General features: G+C 48.1%; 1 protein-coding gene across 1 annotated transcript in view; it reads left to right on the forward strand.

Annotated features, from left to right (window-relative positions):
• SCARB1 (scavenger receptor class B member 1) overlaps window positions 1-12,239 on the forward strand; it is a 105,725-nt gene extending 93,486 nt beyond the window's left edge. Inside the window, exon 11 of the mRNA XM_060249234.1 lies at window positions 10,733-12,239. Coding sequence (XP_060105217.1) covers window positions 10,733-10,852 — 120 coding nt within the window. The 3' untranslated portion in view covers window positions 10,853-12,239. The remainder of the gene's footprint in view (window positions 1-10,732) is intronic.
• Window positions 12,240-22,048: the final 9,809 nt, after the last annotated feature.

The following is a 22,048-nucleotide window of genomic DNA, read 5'->3' on the forward strand; positions in this document are numbered from 1 at the left end:
CAGCTCCTTAAACCTTTCCTCATAGGACTTGGTCTCCAGATCCCTCACCATCTTCGTTGCCCTCCTCTGGATCCGTTCCAGCTTGTCTATATCCTTCTTAAAATGTGGTGCCCAAAACTGAACACAATGCTCCAGGTGAGGTCTTACCAGAGCAGAGCAGAGCAAATACCATCGCATCACGTGATCTGGACACTAGACTTCTGTTATTACAGCCCAAAATTGCATTTGCCTTTTTGCCTTGCTCAGGTCTTGAAAACTGAAGGCCGCAGCATCCTCAATAGTGTCAATCTGTCTCACGTTGAGTCTTCTTTTCCTGCTGCCTTCAACTTTTCCAAGCATCCCTGTCTTTTCCAGTGACTCTTGCCTCCTCTGCATGTTAGGCCACATCCCCTTATGTTGCCAATCCTCCAAGAGCTTAGAGGACTCTTAGTGCAGGGCCTACTGTAAGCTCCAGGAGGATTGGCTACATCAGGGGGGCGTGGCCTAATATGCAGAGGATCTCCTGCTAGAAAAAGAGCCCTGGTGTGGCCTAATATGCAAATAATAATATATATAGTAATATATACACACACATATATTGGCCACTGTATGATACAGAGTGTTGGACTGGATGGGCCTTGACCTGATCCAACATGGCTTCTCTTATGTCCTTATGTTAAGTTCTTGCTGGGTTTTTTCTACAAAAAAGGCTTGCGTGAAACAATGGTGGTGTCAGGGGTTGTGGCCTAATATGCAAATGAATCCCTGCCGTGCTTTTTCTACAAAGAAAGCCCTGACTATAACCAATACTCCTTCTAAGCTGTAGAGTCTTGTGAGCAGAAATTCCACTTTGCAAGCTACCAGCATTAAAGTTGTGAGCTAAGGCATACATTAGTTTGCTCTGGGGCCATTTTTCCTGAGCTAAGACAAAAATGTGTAAGCCGGAGGCTAAAAAACTGTGAGCTAGCTTTCACTAGCTCAGCTTCAAGGGAACCCTGACTATAAGCTCTGCTTACCTTATTGCGATGGGGGGAGGAGTTCTGGCTCAATTTGATTTAGAACCAACTTATTCATCTTTTTAGTAATGGAGCCCTGTGGCGCAGAGTGGTAAAGCTGCAGTACTGCAATTCAAGGTCTGCTCACAACCTGAGTTCAATCCCGGCGGAAGCTGGGTTCAGGTAGCCAGCTCGAGGTTGACTCAGCCTTCCACCTTTCCAAGGTCAGTAAAATGAGTACCCAGCTTGCTGGGGGTCAAGTGTAGATGACTGGGGAAGGCAATGGCAAACCACCCCGTAAAAAGTCTGCCATGAAAATGTTGTGATGTGACGTCGCCCCAGAGTTGGAAACGACTGGTGCTTGCACAGGGGACTACCTTTTTTTATTACTATTATTATTCATCTTTTTGGCAGTCCGTGGGATCAGTAAAGCTCTCCTCCAACACGTTTCAAAGGGATTCACTTTTCTTCGCGGCAGTTTTCTTCATGGTTCAGCTTTCCCACCCATGCGTAGTCCCTGGGAATCCCACACGTGACTTTGCTTGCCAGCAACACGACTCTACACTTAAGAATCTTCTCTAGCTCCTTCACAGTGGCCCGTTCCAGTCTCTGTCTCCTTATCTGAGATATGCTTTTTAAAAACGATGATTTTAAAAGGCTAATCTCTGGACTGCGGCCCGACAAAGTTCAGCTGGGCTACCCTTTGCTTTTTGTGCCCAAGGTGACAATCAGTGACCAATTTGACTTTGAAACTTCATTGAACTAGCTGCTTGCCCAGTTCATGTCTGTTACAAGATGTACCATTAAAAAAAAAAAAAGCTTAGCCTGCAGATATTTATGCCACAATAAATGTGCCAGTTTTTCAGGTCCCATGGGACTCGTGAGTCTCGAAGATTAGCACCTCTTTGTACACCCTTCAGGAACAGGCCATGCTCTCTAAATTACACTCTGGGTGGAGTGGCTTTAACAGCAAGGGGGAAAAAAAACCCTCTGTACTCTGAGATCAGGATTATTTGCTAACCGGACATCACTAGAATTTGCTTTGACTTGTTTTTTTTCCAACCTATATCTGCGGTAGATCCAATCTCAGTCTCACAAAGGAAACGGCCTCTGTGCAGGGGTAATGCTTGCTCACAGGAAAAGCAGAATCTTAACAGGCACGCTTTATAGAACGGCCTTTTATTTTTCAGTTGGGCTGATTTTTCTAAAAAAAAAAGTCCACGTTGCAGTGTAGAAAGGAAAAGCAGGAGGTTTTCCCGAAAGGCATCTTTCTAATGGGCTGTCTCTTACCCAAGCCACGCAAGTCTGCAACAAAAGAATTTGTAAGTTAACACGCTTAAAAAGTAAATTATGCAAACTGAGCAAGGCTGGGGGAGGAAAGCTCAAAAACTCTGTTTTCTTCAGTGCTCCATTTCTTTCAGATGCAAAGGAGGTCCTGGGGGTACAAGTGAGCTGGAATTGATGGATGATAGCGGGCTGAAGTCTGCTTCAAGCCGCTAGAGATCTTAGCAAATCGTTGCAGAAATGGAGGTTCAACTCCACTTGGGAATTAAATGCTAGGTTCTGCTTTCGCTCTAGAGAGCCCCGTGGCGCAGAGTGGTAAAGCTGCAGTACTGCAGTCAAACTCTCTGTTCACAAGCTGAGTTTGATCCTGGCGGAAGCTGGGTTCAGGTAGCCAGCTCAAGGTTGACTCAGCCTTCCATTTTCCAGAGGGAAGCTTTCCTTTCCATTTTCTGTTCTCTTTCTGACAGCAGCCCAGGTGGTCTGTTTTCTTCTTTCCTGAAGAACCCTGACTGTCTCACTCTGTCCCTGGGTGAGATTTCACTGCTGGCTTAGCCCAGGAATCTGAGGGAAGGGTCAGGATTGCTCTTAAACTGCACTTGAGGGCACTTGAGGTTTTGGAATTCAAAATTAACAAAACATTTTATTCAACATAGAGAAGAAAAGTAAGGGGAGAAATCAGGGTTGAAAGTTCTGAGGTAACTCAATATAGATAACTCTGAGGTAAAATCAACACATGCATAGACTTTCATTCCTGTGTTCTTTTGTTCCAGTGTTTTCCCAAACACTCCGGTATACTTTCTTTGAGCATTCTCTGACTCTTTTGGTTTCCAGAAAGCTGGGTCATTCTTTCCAGCACCCAAACCTCTTTCTCTTGAAACACCAGGACTTGTCTTGAGTTTTTATCTACTCTTAAGGCCTTTCCAGCTGGTTAGCTTCCGAATTCCAGCTGGTTAGCTTCCGAATTCCGTTGCTTAGCTTCCGAATTCTGACAAGATAGGACTACTCTGCGCTATTAGGTCTCCTGCTTGGAACATGAGCTCCAACACAAAGCTGGGGGTAAACGTCTCCGAGAGCGGGGTAATGTTTGCCTTCACTTCCTCAAAGGAAATGCTTAAGAACATAAGAACGTAAGCGAAGCCAAATTGGATCAGGCCAATGGCCCATCCAGTCCAACATGCTGTGTCACACAGTGGCCAAAAAAAAAGGTGCCATCAGGAGGTCCATCATTGGGGCCAGGACACTAGAAGCCCTCCCACTGTTGCCCTCCAATCACCAAGAATACAGATCATCACATGCCCCAGACAGAGAGTTCCATCTATACCCTGTGGCTAATAGCCCCTGATGGACCTCTGCTCCATGTGTTGATCCAATCCCCTCTTGAAACCGTCTATGGTTGTAGCTGCCACACTTCCTGTGGCAGTGAATTCCATATGTTAATCACCCTTTGGATGAAGAAATTCTTCCTTCTGTCCGTTCTAACCCGACTGCTCAGCAATTTCATTGAGTGTCCACGAGTTCTTGTACTGTGAGAAAGGGAGAAAAAGACTTCTTTCTCTGCTTTCTCCATCCCATGCATAATCTTGTAAACCTTTATCATGTCACTCCCTCAGTCGATGTTTCTTCAAGCTAAAGAGCCCCAATCGCTTTAACCTTTCTTGTTCCATTGTAGGGGTGGTGTGCCTCCAATGTATTCCCACCGAAATTCAGGCATTGTGTGAGCTGCTCATACATGCAAGTGACCCCGTAAGATCCAACGCTGAGGTCCAGTCCTCCGTGTAGCCTGAACCAAACGGGTCTGGCTCCTCTCTCAGTGCTCTGACAGGGTGTTTACGAAGCCCTGACGGATAGCTGGAACTCCAGACGGTGTTTTTCCTTTCTGCCCTACCTTCCTACTCAGCCTTTGGCATAATTGGCTCTGCCAACCAGAGTTCTTCTTCCTGGACCACCACGTCTGCTGGGTGTCAAAAATGACATAAGCTGCCGTTTTGATTTCCAAGCTAGCTCTTTTATGATCGCTCGCAGCTGAATTCCGCAGCTGTTTGTGGCTCAGGGCCCGGAGGGAGTGTTCTGTCGTTAAACAACAAATGGGGAAAAAAAAAAATTCTTAGAAGCTATGAAGCGCAAGCACAATCATATCGCTAATTGAGCCAGTCGAGAAACGGTGTCTGTATTAAATCCTCGTGACAGATTTTTGATTCCTTTTCCAGAAAAGGGTGAATCTCGTTCCATTGATGACCTCATCTGCCCCAAAGATCCCAGAAATGTTATTTAGGGTTGCTAAGTCTTTCCTGGCAAACTGCAGAAGATGGTGGGGACTTACCGGGAAAGAGAGAAAGACCCAGACCATGCCGCCGGTGTCACATAGGAAGTGATATCATCGTACCAATAACTTCAGGGCAATGCTCTGATGTTTGGGCAAAACCTCTTCGGTAAAACTGGCCTCCGCCATAGAGCATTTGTTTGAATACTAGAGCATCACCCAGAAGTTGCTGGTGTGATGATATCACTTCCTGTGCCACACCAGCAATGTGGCCTAGGCCTTCCTTGTTCTACTGGTAACTCCCCCTCCCCAGGACTCTTTTTCTAGTAGGAGCTTCTCTGCATATTAGGCCACGCCTCCCCCGATGTAGCCAATCCTCCAAGAGCTTAGAGAGCTCTTAGTACAGGGCCTACTGTAAGCTCCAAGAGGATTGGCTACATCAGACAGCGTGGCCTAACATGCAGAGGAGCTCCTGCTAGAAAAAAGAGCCCTGCCTCTCCCAGTCATCTGGGATCTGGCACCAGGGGAACTCCCACCAGGAAGGTCTGGCAACCCTAACAATATATCCTCAGAGTTAGGGCTTTTTTTGTAGCAGGAGCTCCTTTGCATTTTAGGCCGCACCCCCCCGGATGTAGCCAATCCTCCTGGAGCTTGCAGTAGACTCTGTCCTAAGAGCCCTGTAAGCTCTTGGAGGATTGGCTCCATCAGGGGGGTGCGGCCTAATATGCAAAGGAGCTCCTGCTACAATAAAAGCCCTGCTCAACGTGCCTTTTTGGTGGAAAAAATGCAGTCCTGCCAATTGAATTCTCACATTGCCTCTGACCTCTGACCTTCTCTGTTCAAGAATAAAATTGGCCTGGATTTTGCTAGCGCTTGGGTACAAATCCTTCCTGTGTATCCTCTGGAGCAATGGCTTGGTTTGTTGCCATGTTTTCAGGCAGCTGTAAATAGAGCTCCACCGTGAGGCCAAAACGCCGCCTAAAAGCACTCTGTGTGAATGAACTGTGAGTCCAGTGGCACCTTTAACTTTGTTCTACTGCTTAAGATCTGTGAATTAAAGATGCCACATACATGAGGACTGGAGATAGTCAAGGTGGAGACCTGCGGGTGTGGAATTGGTTACTCATATTTCCAAAGGTGCTTAAACAAAACAAAAAAGGGACTCCCTTTTAAAAACACAGTCCCAAAACACAAGGATTTGAACAAACCTTTTTTTCACCTGGCTCAACAGTTGATTCCCCACCCCTCAAACCTTCCAAATAATCTTCCAATAGAAATGCCGTAGTGACAACTCTGTGGAATAAAAGCAAATTTCGGTACGTTCTATGAATCAGCTCCCGAGACTGTATTGTTCTCTCCAAAGATTAATGCCTTTAAAAATCAACGCCCTATTGAAATTATGATTGCCCTTTTTAAAAAAAAGTCATCTTAGAAGCACAGCATAAACTGTTTAAACCGGACTGATTATTTTCTAGGGAATGTGCTGTTTGTGTTGGAATAGTAATAAGGGGTCAAAAGATAGAGAGAGAACCGCTGAGGAAAACCGAACCTCTACAATTCAGAATGAAGTGAAACTGTAGGTGGGTATCCCAAGAGGGGAAGGGTGACGCCAATCCTAAAACTTAAGCTAGCTTGATCTATTTCTTGTACCATAAATCAATGTGTCCAGGCTGACGTCTTGAATAGCTGAACAGTGAAAGGACAGAGGTCCTGGCTTTAACTGGCTCTTGTGAAGGCGAGGGGGCTGTGGCTCAGCGACAGAGCATCTGCTTGCCAGGCAGAAGGTGCCCGGTTCAATCCCCAGCAACTCCAGGTGAAAGATCTGGAAGTCCGTGATGTGAAAAACCTCTGCTTGAGACCCTCTGCTAGTCCAAGTAGACAGGCAGTACTGACTTGGATGGACCAAAGCTTTGATTCAGTATAAGGCAGCTTCATGCGAAAGTTCCATCCATGGGAGGGGCTGTGGCTCAGTAGAAGAGCATCTGCTTGGCATGCAGAAGGTCCCAGGTTCAATCCCTGGTATCCCCAGTTAAAAAGATCAAGTAGCAGATGATGCAAAACGGGCACCCGTACTTGCTTTAATGTAAAAGCCACGTAGAATAAGATGTTTGATAGTCACAAGACATGAACGCCAGATGTTTGAGAGCTGCAAGACAGGGAGGGAGGAAGAAAGATTGAGGAGGGGAGATGGAAAGAAAGCAACTTTAAATGCCTTCTCCAAGCTGGCTGACAGGGTGGTGGGGGCTTTGAGAGCCACACGATATGTGTGAAAGAGCCACATGTGGCTCCCGAGCCATAGTTTGGTCACCCCAAGGGGTCATTTTGTAGAAAAATAGGTGGTGGAGCGTATTAGCATATGCTGCCTCCCCCCCTCAGCCAAAAGCAACCTGATGCAAGAAAGGAGAGCCCCAGGTGAGCAAGACCTGCTTGGGCTTCCCTGTCCCCCAGTCAAAAGGCCAGCAAGCCACCCAAAATCACGTAAGAGTTGAGAAAGGGGGGCACAGGCTTCTCCAGGGGTTAATGAGGGCTGCTGGGGATGTCGCAAAGCTGGGGGCTGGCTGCCTGCCTGCTCTTCTAATCCTAATCCAGGGATTGTTATGTAGCTGCATCTGCTATTCAAGGGACAAGGTAGGTGGGGAGGAGGAAGGGGAACTGTCAGAAAGGTTCAGGAGCTGTGCTCCTGCTGAATCTAAGGCCTGGACTCACCCCTGATGTAAACCATCTCTGCCTGAGACCCTGGAGAGCTGCTGCCAGGCGGAGTAGATGATACCGACTGATGGTCTGAGTCAGTATAAGGCAGCTTCACGTGCATGTGAAGCGAGGGACACGTGTAATAAGAAGATATAAGAAGATAATATTGGATTTATATCCCGCCCTATGCTCTGAATCTCAGAGTCTCATGGTGTTCACAATCTCCTTTCCCTTCCTCCCCCACAACAGACACCCTGTGAGGTGGGTGGGACTGAGAGGGCTCTCACAGCAGCTGCCCTTTCAAGGACAACCTCTGCCAGAGCTATGGCTGACCCAAGGCCATTCGAGCAGCTGCAAGTGGAGGAGTGGGGAATCAAACCCCGTTCTCCCAGATAAGAAAGCTATGGCTGACCCAAGGCCATTCGAGCAGCTGCAAGTGGAGGAGTGGGGAATCAAACCCAGTTCTCCCAGATAAGAGAGCTCTGGCTGACCCAAGGCCATTCCAGCAGCTGCAAGTGAAGGAGTGGGGAATCAAACCCTGTTCTCCCAGATAAGAGAGCTATGGCTGACCCAAGGCCATTCCAGCAGCTGCAAGTGGAGGAGTGGGGAATCAAATCCGGTTCTCCCAGATAAGAGAGCTATGGCTGACCCAAGGCCATTCTAGCAGCTGCAAGTGGAGGAGTGGGGAATCAAATCCGGTTCTCCCAGATAAGAGAGCTATGGCTGAACCAAGGCCATTCCAGCAGCTGCAAGTGGAGGAGTGGGGAATCAAATCCCGTTCTCCCAGATAAGAGAGCTATGGCTGACCCAAGGCCATTCCAGCAGCTGCAAGCGGAGGAGTGGGGAATCAAACCCGGTTCTCCCAGATAAGAGAGCTCTGGCTGACCCAAGGCCATTCCAGCAGCTGCAAGTGGAGGAGAGGGGAATCAAACCCCGTTCTCGCAGATAAGAGAGCTATGGCTGACCCAAGGCCATTCCAGCAGCTGCAAGCGGAGGAGTGGGGAATCAAACCTGGTTCTCCCAGATAAGAGAGCTCTGGCTGACCCAAGGCCATTCCAGCAGCTGCAAGTGGAGGAGAGGGGAATCAAACCCCGTTCTCGCAGATAAGAGAGCTATGGCTGACCCAAGGCCATTCCAGCAGCTGCAAGTGGAGGAGTGGGGAATCAAACCCGATTCTCCCATTGAAGAGTCCATATATTTAACCGCTACACCAAACTGGCTTTGTTCCTCCTTGGTAACAACAGGGAGCAAGCTCAGTGGAGTCTCCCAATTTTTTTTTCTATTTTTATTTCTGTGGCTGACTTTGGGCTGTGTTCGACCCCCCTCTTCGTACCAGACTGGTCAGGCATCCTTCTTTTGTTTGAGTGAAGCCCACGGATCCTTGCATATCTATTCTGAATTGGTTGGCAGCCCCCAAGATCGAACAGACAGCATTTGATTGCCCACAGCAGGTGGTCGCAGGCTTCTCAGCACCTGCCCGGAGGGGCAGGGTGACCCTTGTCCTTTGTTTTGACAACTTTGTTTTCCAGCCGCACGCTGCCTCTGAATCCTGGGGTTCTGTTTCAGCTGTCCAAGCCGGTAGCTGTCAGTTGAGCGCTCTGACGTCAGCGGGGCCACCCCACGCACACCAAGGAAGTGGCCGGTGTCTTGGGCAAAGAAATTCCAAAAAAGACCCTTTTGCAATGCCCTTTTTTGTTGTTGAGATCAATAAAAACATCCCTGAACAGGGTTGCCAGCAAGCTTTAGAGCAGGGGTGTCGAACATGCAGCCCGAGAGCTGGATCAGGCCCTTGGAGGGCTCCTATCAGGCCCCCGAGCAACTGACTGTCATCTGCTTCCTTCTGCATCACAGCTTGCTTTGCCAGGCTTGCTCAAATTGCACTGGAGTTACAGAGCAAAGCCTATTTTCTCCATTGGCTGAGGCTTCTCCCTTGGGGAGTAAGTGGGGGAGGGAGAGCTTGCTTTGCCAGGGTCTCTCAATCACACAGCAGAGCTAGTTTGGTGTAGTGGTTAAGTGTGTGGAGTGCGGACTCTTATTTGGGAGAACCGGGTTTGATTCCCCACTCCTCCACTTGCAGCTGCTGGAATGGCCTTGGGTCAGCCATAGCTCTCACAGGAGTTGTCCTTGAAAGGGCAGCTACTGTGAGAGCCCTCTCAGCCCCACCCACCTCACAGGGTGTCTGTTGTGGGGGGAGAAGATATAGGAGATTGTAAGCCACTCTGAGTCTCTGATTCAGAGAGAAGGACGGGGTATAAATCTGCAATTCTTCTTCAGTGATCTGATGCCCCCTAGCAAGAAGGGGAACGTGGTCTCCTAGGTCCTCACTCTTGAGATGTGTCCGTCTTTAAGGAGTCACAGTTTGTTTGGTGGCAGCAGGCTGAAAGGGGTCCCCATCTAGAAGTTTTATGTCCCCATCCCGCCCCCCCCCCCCCGATCAGTGTCCCAGGGAGATGTGGGGAGGACTATTCTGCATCGCTTTGGGAGTCCAAATTAAGAACTGTGTTGTCAACAGCCAGTTTGGTGTAGTGGTTAAGTGTGCAGACTCTTATCTGGGAGAACCGGGTTCGATTCCCCACTCCTCCACTTGCAGCTGCTGGAATGGTCTTGGGTCAGCCATAGCTCTGGCAGAGGTTGTCCTTGAAAGGGCAGCTGCTGTGAGAGCCCTCTCAGCCCCACCCACCCCACAGGGTGTCTGTTGTGGGGGAGGGAGATATAGAAGATTGTAAGCCACTCTGAGTCTCTGATTCAGAGAGAAGGGCAGGGTATAAATCTGCAGTCATCTTCTCCTCCTCCTCCAACCCTCTCTTCCTTCTATTAACAATTAGGCCAAGCAGGTGCTGGCCTATGGGCCCCTACACCTTTAGGGGCCCCAGGCTGGCTTTCCCCCTGCATGCAACCCTCCCAGCCTGCACACGCAGCCAGCAACTGAGCCGCTCTGTGCCCAGCTTGCCTCGTGCGGCTGTTGCTGGTGTCATCACCAAATTTCCTTCTCTCTGCCTCTCCCTCGCAGCTTTGTCAAAGAGGCCTGTAGGCTGCAGTGGGGGCCACGGGTTGCGGGGTGGGTGCTCTGAGATAATTTGGGGTGGGCCTCCGAGATTTTGACTGCCTAGGGGCCTCCACAGGGTTTAATCTGGCACCGATTATTGACCCACGGGGTGACACCACATCAGGACACTGTCTTGGCAGACTTTTCACGAGGCGGTTTGCCTGGAGACAACATCATCTACACTTTCCCCCCAGCAAGCCAGGTACTCCTTTTACTGACCTCAGAAGGCTGGAAGGCTGAGTCAGCTACCTGAACCCAGCTTCCACCGGGATCAAACTCAGGTCGGAGCAGAGCTTTGGCTGCAGGATAATAGGAGCTCCTATTATTAATGGGCGTGGGGGGTTGGTTGTGGGGGGGGGGAGACACCCAAATCTCTGGATGTCAGAATTTCATCAGGGTGGGTAGATCTGCCTGCATTACATGCTCAGCGCTTCAGCCATCCAGCTTCTGTCAAGAATGTTTTCTTGCTTCCAACAGAGAGGAGACGTTCAGGCGAAGGATGTGCAGGTAGACCCACAGAACAGCGGACCGCAGGACCCCGATTCTGCCCCACTCCTGAAAAAAGATTTGAGTTCGAACACCCATGGGGAAGACTGACAAGACTGGCACTTTATCGGAACAGAAGAGCTCTTTTTTCCAGTATGTGTGACTGCTAAGGGACCAGTGCGTGTGTGTGTTTGTGTTTGTGTGTGTGTGGGGAGAACTAAGACCTCTGCGGCCCAGCCTGACGGATCCCAAGATGCCTGCATTGAAGTACACAGGGGGGGTATTTTCCACCCTCCCTTTTTGTGAGAATCTGTAGCAAACCGCCAGGTGATTTCTGAGCAAAGAAATGAAGAAATTCAGGGATTTTTTTTTTCTGTCCAGGAGAGGAGAGACTGCGTGGTGGCCAAAAAAAAATCTCCTCCAGATCAGGAGAGTGACAATCCAACGCCCTTGCTTCTGTTTGCATTGTGAACCAGGTTCTTTCTCCTAAAAGCAAGGCGCACTTGGGTTTAAAAAAAAATAAAAAATCTAAAGTTACATTCTGATACGGTAAGCTACATTCTCAGGCTTACCGAGCACTACCACGGTTTGCCTGTCTGCATTCACGGCACCGCCGTAGTCTCTTGTCCTGCTGTCGAGCTCAAATGATTTTGGATGGTATCTCTGCCACCTAGGAAGCAGACGCAACTCCTGCGCACGCACACACCTCTGCCCATGGCAACTCCTGAAAAGCTGCTCTCGAGCACCGAGATCCACGACGCAACACGGTGCCAGTTGGAAACAGAGATGGAAGGGGTGCTGATTCTCGTGTGCCCATGAAGGCTGCTTAGAGGTTTGTGGGAGGCGTTTTAGGGTCTCTGCCTCTGGCACTTTGCCCCCCCCTTCCAATTTTTGTACCCCCCAGAGAGAGATCACACACTGCCAATTCAATCCTGTCACTTTTTTGTACATGTTATAGCAAGCGAAATCTAAAGATGCACTTTGTCAGTTGTATTTTTAATGGAACAGAAGAAGAGGCATTACATTTCCGGGTTTTTAATGAGAGTCCTTCACTTTTTATGGTGGGTAGAGAGAGCAGGAGCAAAAGAAGCTGGCCTGTATCTCCTTCACATCTGGGAACGAAAGCAACCATCTGCTTCAGGGGTGGCCAATGGTAGCTCTCCAGATGTTTTTTGCCTACAACTCCCATCAGATCCAGCTATCAGCCATGCTGGCTGGGGCTGATGGGAGTCGTAGGCAAAAAAACATCTGGAGAGCTACCATTGGCCACTCCTGATTTACGTCATAAAGAAAAAAAAACAGCAACTTTGCTTTTTCCTAACGTTCTAGTTCCCTGGAGCACCTTACTTTACGAGAGCGGATAAAAGGTGCCTAGGTTTTGTTTTTTAAAAAAGCAAATTGGTTGCCAAAATGGCTCTTCTTTCCCTGTTCCGGATTGCACTGTGAAAATCTCTACTGTGTTTGTACATTTAAAAAATTAAAATAGTTGTCAACCTTCTCAGCTGGACTCGTGAGTGTTCAAATGGCAAGGGAGGGAAAAATCACTGCTGGACCGTCAAGCTAAACTTGAAAATGGGTAGTTGGGGAGAGGATTCAGCAGAGGGCGCTGTTGTGTTGGGGATGGCTTGCGTGTGTGTGTGTGTGTGTCTAATGCTCTTTAAAGAAATGAAGCATGTGGCACTGTGGAAAATGTACCTTTTCCAGTTGGTAAGCATTAACTTTTTCTGGGGGGTGGGGTGGGAGGAACAGTGCTTTTGTGCATTTGCATTAACTTATATCTCACTTTTTTTCTCTAGCTGGGACTTAAAAGTGTGGCTCATTGTTCTCCCTTTATTTAATTTTCTAACAACAACCCTGTAGCATGGGCTAGGCTGAGAGATTGCAACAGTCCCAAAATCATCCAGAGAGCTTCCATGATAGAAGTGGGGATTCGAACCCAGGTCGCCAGCGTCCCAGTCCACCAGTCTACAGAAGATTGGATCAACATATGGAGCAGAGGTCCATCAGTGGCTATTAGCCACAGCTTATCATTGGAACTCTGTCTGGGGCAGTGATGCTCTGTATTCTTGGTGCTTTTGGGGGGGGGGCACAGTGGGAGGGATTCTAGTGTCCTGGCCCCACTGGTGGACCTCTTGATGGTACCTGGGTTTTTTGGCCACTGTGTGACACAGAGTGTTGGACTGGATGGGCCATTGGTCTGATCCAACATGGCTTCTCTTACGTTCTAGTCCAGGGGTCCCCAACCCCAGGGCCATGAACCGGTACCGGTCCATGGCCTGTTAGGAACCGGGCCGTGCGTCGTATAATTTCATTATATATTACAATGTATTAATAATAATATATTGGATTTGTATCCCGCCCTATACTCTGAATCTCAGAGCGGTCACAATCTCCTTTACCTTCCCCCCCACACACACACTGGGCACCCAGTGAGGTAGGTAGGGCTGAGAGAGCTCTTACAGCAGCTCTTACAGCAACTACGAGAGCTACGGCTGACCCAAGGCCATTCCAGCAGCTGCAAGTGGAGGCGTGAGGAATCAAACTTGGTTCTGAGTCTGCGTACTTAACCACCACACCAAACTAATAGAAATAAAGTGCACAATTGTATCATCCAAAAACTATCCCACCCCCGGGTCCATGGAAAAACTGTCTTCCACAAAACCGGTCCCTGGTGCCAAAAAGGTTGGGAACCGCTGTTCTAGTCTATTTACTATGCCACACTGGCTCTCCATGAAGCAAATTTGTTGAAACTTCCCCTAGTGGGGGAGGCGCATCTTGGAGCCTTGAACCAAGAAACCTCCCCCACCCCCAGTTCATTCTCTAACAGTCCTAGAAGCTCTTGATTTGAATGCTCAAAAATTGTCAGTTTTAAGAAGTCCCTCGTGGCCATGGGCGTGCGAAAGAGAACTTAATTTAAAAACTGCGTCATGCCTTTTATTAAGACCAACACAAACACTGCAATACCCTATGTCAACTTTGGAGTTCTTAAGCTCCGTGTACCTGATAGAGTTCTGGAGAAGTCCCAGACTTGTTTGCGCAGTATTTTGGTTGGCCTTAAAAGCTAGGGAAGAGCACTAAAGGTATGCTAATTTGCAATGCAAAGAGATTTGTGAGCTGAAATGACCTTTAAGGGGAGGGAAATGTTGAGTCGCAGTACAGCTGTTCTCCACTGGGTGGAGATGTTGGCACACGGTAGCTGGCGGATGTACCTCTCTTAAGCCCCTAGCTGGGCTCCCAAGTCATTGGAGTTCCTTGCAGGTGACTAGAGATGATGTTCCCACTGAACTTGAACTTATACAGGTCCGTAAGTTTTTAATGAAGCGTGGCCCCGGTTCAATTTATGAATCCACAAGCAGATTCCAGAGATCCTGTCTAGCTTTTTCCTCACTCAGACCCCTTGAAGCTTTCTCGGTGAGGGAGTGGGGGAGGTAAATATCCACGTACATTCAATGCATGATCACTTTGCTGTGCTCAATTTAAGAACATAAGAGAAGCCATGTTGGGTCAGGCCAACAGCCCATCTAGTCCAACACTGTGTCACAAAAGAACATAAGAGAAGCCATGATGGATCAGACCAGTGGCCCATCCAGTCCAACACTCTGTGTCACATAAGAACATAAGAGAAGCCATGTTGGGTCAGGCCAATGGCCCACCTAGTCCAACACTCTGTGTCACACAGTGGCCAAAACCTACATGCCACCAGGAGGGCCAGAACCCCTCCCACTGTGCCCTTCCAAGCACCAAGAACGCAGAGCATCACTTGCCCCAGACATAAGAGAAGCCATATTGGATCACGCCACCTATCCAGTCCAACACAGTAGCCAAAACCCAAGTGCCATTGGGAGGTCCACCGGGGGGACCAGAACTCCAGAAGCCCTCCCACTGTTGCCCCCCAAAACACCAAGAAGACAGAAGCATCACTGCCCCAGACATAGTGTTCCCTCTATACTGTGTGGCTAATAGCCACAGTGATTTCTAACATGGGGGGAGGATGAGCCCCACCTGCTGGTTGTAATGAAGTTGCCAGGTGTGTTGGAAAATACCTGGAGACTTTGGGGGTGGAGCCAAGAGAGGGTGGGGTTTGGGGAAGGGAGGGGCCTCAGCATGGCGCAATGCCATAGAGTCCTCCCCTCCAAGCAGCCATTTTCTCCAGGGGGGCTGGAAATCAGTTGTAAAAGTGGGAGATCTCCAGGCCCCAACTGGGGACTCTGTAAGACTAACAACATAAACCCAAAGGGCTCCTATGACCCAAATTACTATAATAAATAAACATGCATGTATTACAAGAAAGGCGAAAACTACAATCCTCAATAAATAGCCAGTGAAACTCAGTCTAATAATAAAATACTCAGTTCATAGTAATCACATAGATTCCAGTAGAGTCAATGTATGCAGTCATGTTCCAATGTCATCAACTCCTGTAAAAAATATGCATGCGACAGGACAGCCGGTATTCCACTTCCTGTTTCATAAATTTCCTCACTGATGTTATGAAATGAAATTATAATCCCGTGCCTGAGGAAATTTCCTCATTGATGTTATGAAATAAAAACTATAATCTTGTGCCTGAGGAAATTTCCTCATTGATGTTATGGAATAAAATTAAAATCCTGTGCCTGAGGAAATTTCCTCACTGATGTCATGAAATAAAATTAAAATCCCGTGCCTGAGGAAATTTCCTCATTGATGATATGAAATAAAACTATAATCTTGTGCCTGAGGAAAGTTCCTTATTGGTGTTATGAAATAAAATTATAATCCTGTGCCTGAGGAAATTTCTTCATTGATATTATGAAATAAAATTATAATCCCGTGCCTGAGGAAATTTCCTCACTGATGTCATGAAATAAAATTATAATCCTGTGCCTGAGGAAATTTCTTCATTGATTTTATGAAATAAAATTATAATCCCGTGCCTGAGGAAATTTCCTCACTGATGTCATGAAATAAAATTATAATCCTGTGCCTGAGGAAATTTCTTCATTGATATTATGAAATAAAATTATAACCCTGTGCCTGAGGAAATTTCCTCACTGATGTCATGAATAAAATTATAATCCTGTGTCTGAGGAAATTTCTTCATTGATATTATGAAATAAAATTATAACCCTGTGCCTGAGGAAATTTCCTCACTGATGTCATGAATAAAATTATAATCCTGTGCCTGAGGAAATTTCCTCATTGCTGTTATGAAATAAAATTATAATCCTGTGCCTGAATTTCCTCACTGATGTCATGAAATAAAATTATAATCTTGTGCCTGAGGAAATTTATGAAAGTGGAAGTGGAATACCAGTTGTCCTGTCACACATATTTTTTCATGAGTTTTGATTACATTTTTTTATGGAAGTTGATGACATTGGAACATGACTGCATACATTGACTTTCCTGGAATCTACGTGATTACTATGAATTGAGTATTTTATTATTGGAATGAGTTTCAATGGCTATATATTGAGGATTGTAGTTTTGGCCTGTCTTTCTTGTAATAAACGCATATTTATTATTATAGTAATTTGGGTCATAGGAACGCTTTGGGTTGTTAGTCTTAACCAGGGGTGGCCAAACTTGCTTAAGAGCCACATAGAATAAACATCAGATATCTGAGAGTCGCAAGACATGAACATCAGATATTTGAGGGAGGGAAGGAAGGAAAATAGATGGAGGCAGGATGAGGGATGGAGATAGGCTTCCCAATCCCCAGGTCCCAGCGGGGGATCCCCCGGTTTTACAGGCTTCCCCCCTCCCCCAGCCAGCTGGCCGGCGGGGGAAACCCCACCCCCAAAGCCATTATGCACCTCCATGAACGAGTCCCATAGGGAATGATGGGGAATTGATCTGTGGGTATTGGGGGCTCTGGGGGGGCTGTTTTTTGAGGTAGAGGCACCAAATTTTCAGTATAGCATCTAGTGCCTCTCCCCAAAATACCTCACAAGTTTCAAAAGGATTGGGCCAGGGGGTCCAATTCTATGAGCCCCAAAAGAAGGTGCCCCTATCCTTCATTATTTCCTATGGAAGGAAGGCATTGAAAAGGTGTGCCGTCCCTTTAAATGTGATGGCCAGAACTCTCTTGGAGTTCAATTATGCTTGTCACACCCTTGCTCCTGGCTCCGCCCCATGTCTCCTGGCCCCACCCCCAAAGTCTCCTGGCTCCACCCCCAAAGTCCCCAGATATTTCTTGAATAGGACTTGGCAACCCTAGATGGAGAGGTAGAAAGGAAACAACGTTAACTTTAAATGCATTCTCCAAGCTGCTGGCTGGCTTGGCTTGGAGAAGTGATTTCAAGAAACAAATGCCTTCTCCAAGCTGCCTTATGGGGCAGTGGGGGCTTTGAGAGCTACAAAATATGTGTGAAAGAGCCACATGTGGCTCCTGAGCCACAGTTTGGCCACCCCTGGTCTTAACCCAACTGGAGACTGGCCACCCTAGGTTCTGACCTGGAAGCAACATAGTGCCTAGTGCAGACATTCTTAACGTGGGTCCTGTGGACACAATGGTGCTCACAAATTGCTTTCAGAAAGTGGCTAAGTGGGACTTTTGACCAGCAGGACTTCGGATTGCCTGTGCAGATTAAAAGGCATCCTGCTAAACAACTTCTCCCAGAGCTGGTGATGAGGTACTGTTTGTGTTATCTGCACCCTTGCTTCCTGACATTTTGTGGTTGGCTCCACCTCCTGCCACAGCCATTTTTACTGAGTCTGGCTACTCTGGCTGCCATTTTGTGATTATCCCTACTGCCCTGTGTCAAAATTCCTAAGATGCTCTAAGGTTGGGGGCTCTTGTTCTAGTGGCTTCTTCTGTCTGCTTATCGAGCAGGCTCCTTTCCCCCCCACCCCAAATCCCAGCAACTCTGCAGAAGAGCTGTTTCTGATTCCTTTCCCTTCCTTCCTGTTGCACACCTCGCATTATAATATGTAATAAAACAAGAGCATAGACAGAAGAGCCAAGCGGCATAATGGGATAAGGGCCTTGTGCCGCTTTCCTAAATGTCAAGGCCGAGCCGGCTAATTCATCATGGCTGCGCTGAGAGGACAAGGGCGGGTGTTTGTTTTCCCCGCAGAAGACATTAATCCCGCAACCTGTGCCAGTCCACCGACTGTTTTCTCCCAGACCCGGTGATTGATCAGCTTGCAAAGAAGGAGGAGATGGTAGTGATCCCGCTGCGTGTTGCTGAGTGATGACATCTCTGTTGTCATGCTATCGACCCAGCTCTATTTTGGGATGCTCAGAACACCTTGTAAATCTCTGGGTCGGATGAGCAGAGAACCATAAGCCTTGGCATCTCTCTCTCTCTGGCACGCCCAAACTCGAGCATGACTGTTTTCCAGAGTGGGGGTGGGAAAGAGATCTTACTCTCAAGTCCTTCTAACAGGGGTCTGTGCTACAGTCTCTCTCCTGTCCCTGACTGTATTATGAGGGGATTAGTCTTGTGCAGAGGGGCTAGGTAGGTGCCTTCCTGTCCTTTCTTTCCCCTTTATTTTATTTATGCAATTTCTACCCCACACCCAATGTTCCTTCTGATTTTTCCCCTCCTACTAAGAACATAAGAGAAGCCATGTTAGGTCAGGCAAATGGCCCATCCAGTCCAACATTCTGTGTCACACAGCGGCCAAATATATATACACACACACACACACACTGTGGCTAATAGCCACTGATGGACCTCTGCTCCATATTTTTATCTACTGAGCAGAGCAGCTCACATCCTGACCTAAGGTCGCCAAGCACCCACCGGAGAGGGGGGGGAAATCCCCCAGGTTGGGGGGGGCAACCTGCCGGCACGGAGCAGACCACCAGGGGATCCCCACCCCCAAAGGGCCTTTTGTCAGATGACTTGCCCTGTGCAGTGACATCACCAGGTAGTGACATCATCATGCTGGGCATGTTGCATTGGCGACGCTCTAGGATTTGTGGTAAAACTCTATGGTACCATAGAGTGGTGGGGGTTTTTACCATGAATCCTAGAGATTGTGTTTGTTAAAGGGCATCTCTTTGTTCCCCCCAGGTGTATTCTTATAAGCAGCAATAATGGAACTTAGTAGGTTATGTGAGACAGGATGCTGCACTAGATGGACTACTGGTGTAATCCATCAGGGCTCTTCTTATGTTCTTATCAGGCGAAGGTCTCAGCCTCTCTGCCCTGTTGTTCGACATCCAGAAGAACTGTGTGAGACACGATGCTGGACTAGATGGACCTCTGGTCTGACCCTGCAGGGCTCTTCTGATGTTCGTATGAAGGCCTCAGCCTCTGTTCCCTGTTGTTGGCTCTCCAGAGGAACTGGCTGTCCACTGTGTGAGACAGGATACTGGACTATATGGACCTCTGATCTCATCCATCAGGGCGATTCTCATCTTCTTATGTTGTTATGCGTATCCTCTGCCATACTCTCTCTGAGTTTAGTTCAAGGTGTTGGTTATGACCTTTAAATCTCTTCATGACATAAGAACATAAGAGAAGCCATGTTGGATCAGGCCAACGGCCCATCCAGTCCAACACTCTGTGTCACACAGTGGCAAAAAATTTTATATATACACACACACTGTGGCTAATAGCCACTGATGAACCTCCATATTTTTATCTCCATATTTTTATCTAAACCCCTCTTGAAGGTGTCTATACTTGTGGCCGCCGCCACCTCCTGTGGCAGTGAATTCCACATGTTAATCACCCTTTCCTTTTATCCGTTTTAACCTGTCTGCTCAGCAATTTCATTGAATGCTCACGAGTTCTTGTATTGTGAGAAAGGGAGAAAAGTACTTCTTTCTCTACTTTCTCCATCCCATGCATTATCTTGTAAACCTCTATCATGTCACCCCACAGTCGACATTTCTCCAAGGTAAAGAGTCCCAAGCGTTTCAACCTTTCTTCATAGGGAAAGTGCTCCAGCCCTTTAATCATTCTAGTTGCCCTTCTCTGGACTTTCTCCAATGCCATAATATCCTTTTTGAGGTGCGGCGACCAGAACTGCACACAGTACTCCAAATGAGACCGCACCATCGATTTATACAGGGGCATTATGATACTGGCTGATTTGTTTTCAATTCCCTTCCTAATAATTCCCAGCATGACGTTGGCCTTTTTTATTGCAAACACACACTGTCTTGACATTTTCAGTGAGTTATCTACCATGACCCCAAGATCTCTCTCTTGGTCAGTCTCTGCCAGTTCACACCCCATCAACTTGTATTTGTAGCTGGGATTCTTGGCCCCAATGTGCATTACTTTGCACTTGGCCACATTGAAGCACATCTGCCACGTTGACATGGGACTAATACTCCCTCTAACTCTCACAGAGTTGTCCCTGAAAGGGCAGCTGCTGTATGAGCTCTCTCAGCTCCACCTACCTCACAGGGTGTCTGTTGTGTGTGTGTGGGGGGGGGGGGTTAAGGAGATTGTGACCACTCTGAAACTGAGATTCAGAGTATAGGGCAGGATATAAATCCAATATCATCATCATCTTCTTCTTCCCCCCTTCCCCCCATCAGGGTTTGCGGGGGTTTGAATTGGCAGGCATCTTTGAAAGGGGGGGGGGGAGTTGGGGTTTGCTATTCTGTTTGGGGTTTTTAAACTCAAAATGGTTTTAACTGCATACATGTAGAGGTGGGACATACATGTTTTCATCGGGGGTTTTTTAAATGTAGCATCACCATGAGATTTTCATCTTCCAGGGCGGCACCCGGAGATCTCCCACTATTACTGTTGATCTTCAATGACCAAGATGAGTTCCTCTGGAGAAAAGGGCCACTTTGGAGGGGTGGACTTTTACGACACCCTGTTGACTTTCCTGCCCTTCCCAACTCCTGCCATTGAGACCAGTGGGCACATGGAGATCTTGCTTGTCTGGTGGGATCATTTTGTAGCAGGAGCTCCTTTGCATATTAGGCCCCTCCCCCAATGTAGCCAATCCTCTTGGAGTTTACAGAAGGCCCTGTAAGCTCTTGGAGGATTGGCTATATTGGGAGGGGTGGCCTAATATGCAAATGAGCTCCTGCTACAAAATGACCCCACCAGACAACCAAGATCAGCTCTCCTGGAGAAAATGGCTGCTTTGGAGGGTGGACTCTAGGGCATTATACCCTGCTGGGGTCCCTCCCCTCCCCAAGCCCCTCCCTCTTCTGGCTCCATCGCCCAAATCTCCAGGTATTTTCCAACCTGAGCTGGGAACCCTGCCTGTTTCTCCCTCACAACAGACACCCTGTGAGGCAGGTGGGGCTGAGAGAGCTCTCCCAGAAGCTGCACCCCTTTAAGGACAGCTCTGTGAGAGCTATGGCTGACCCAAGGCCATTCCAGCAGCTGCAAGTGGAGGAGCGGGGAATCAAACCCGGTTCTCCCAGATAAGAGAGCTCTGGCTGACCCAAGACCATTCCAGCAGGTGCAAGTGGAGGAGTGGGGAATCAATCCTGATTCTCCCAGATAAGAGAGCTCTGGCTGACCCAAGGCCATTCCAGCAGCTGCAAGTGGAGGAGTGGGGAATCAAGCCCGGTTCTCCCAGATAAAAGAGCTCTGGCTGACCCAAGACCATTCCAGCAGCTGCAAGTGGAGGAGTGGGGAATCAATCCCGGTTCTCCCAGATAAGAGAGCTCTGGCTGACCCAAGGCCATTCCAGCAGCTGCAAGTGGAGGAGGGGGGAATCAAACCCGGTTCTCCCAGATAAGAGAGCTATGGCTGATCCAAGGCCATTCCAGCAGCTGCAGGTGGAGGAGTGGGGAATCAAACCTGGTTCTCCCAGATAAGAGAACTCTGGCTGACCCAAGGCCATTCCAGCAGGTGCAAGTGGAGGAGTGGGGAATCAAACCCGGTTCTCCCAGATAAGAGTCCGCACACTTAACCACTACACCAAACTGGCTCTCCAGGGAAAAGAGCACCCCATTTCCAGTTAACCTTTCCTAGATGGGGTCTTCTTGGTCTTTCACCAGCCAGTCTTTGTCTGCTCAGAGCTGGGGATTGGAAACAGCCACTGAATCCAGGTGGAAGCAGTCTGCTGAGGTGAAGACTGACTCCTTCAGAGCAACAGAGGAGCAGTTGGCTTATTTAGTATTGCAGGGCGAGCTGCGCTTTACAGGAGCAAGGAACAGATCAGCGATGAATGAGGGTTTTATAAGCGAGCTTTTATCGTGAGGCTGGCTGAGGATGCTCCTCTCTCGCTTTCATGGATCACTCACGTTGCTGAGCTGCTTGATCAGTAGTGGCCAAACTGTGGCTCTTGAAGCCCCCACAGCCCCGTTGGCTGGCTTATAGAAGGCATTTATCTCTTTAAATTACTGCATTTAAAGTTAAAGTTGCTTTCTTTCCACTTCTCTCTCCC

This window comes from Heteronotia binoei, chromosome 11, assembly GCF_032191835.1.
Source record: "Heteronotia binoei isolate CCM8104 ecotype False Entrance Well chromosome 11, APGP_CSIRO_Hbin_v1, whole genome shotgun sequence".
Lineage (NCBI taxonomy): Eukaryota > Metazoa > Chordata > Lepidosauria > Squamata > Gekkonidae > Heteronotia > Heteronotia binoei.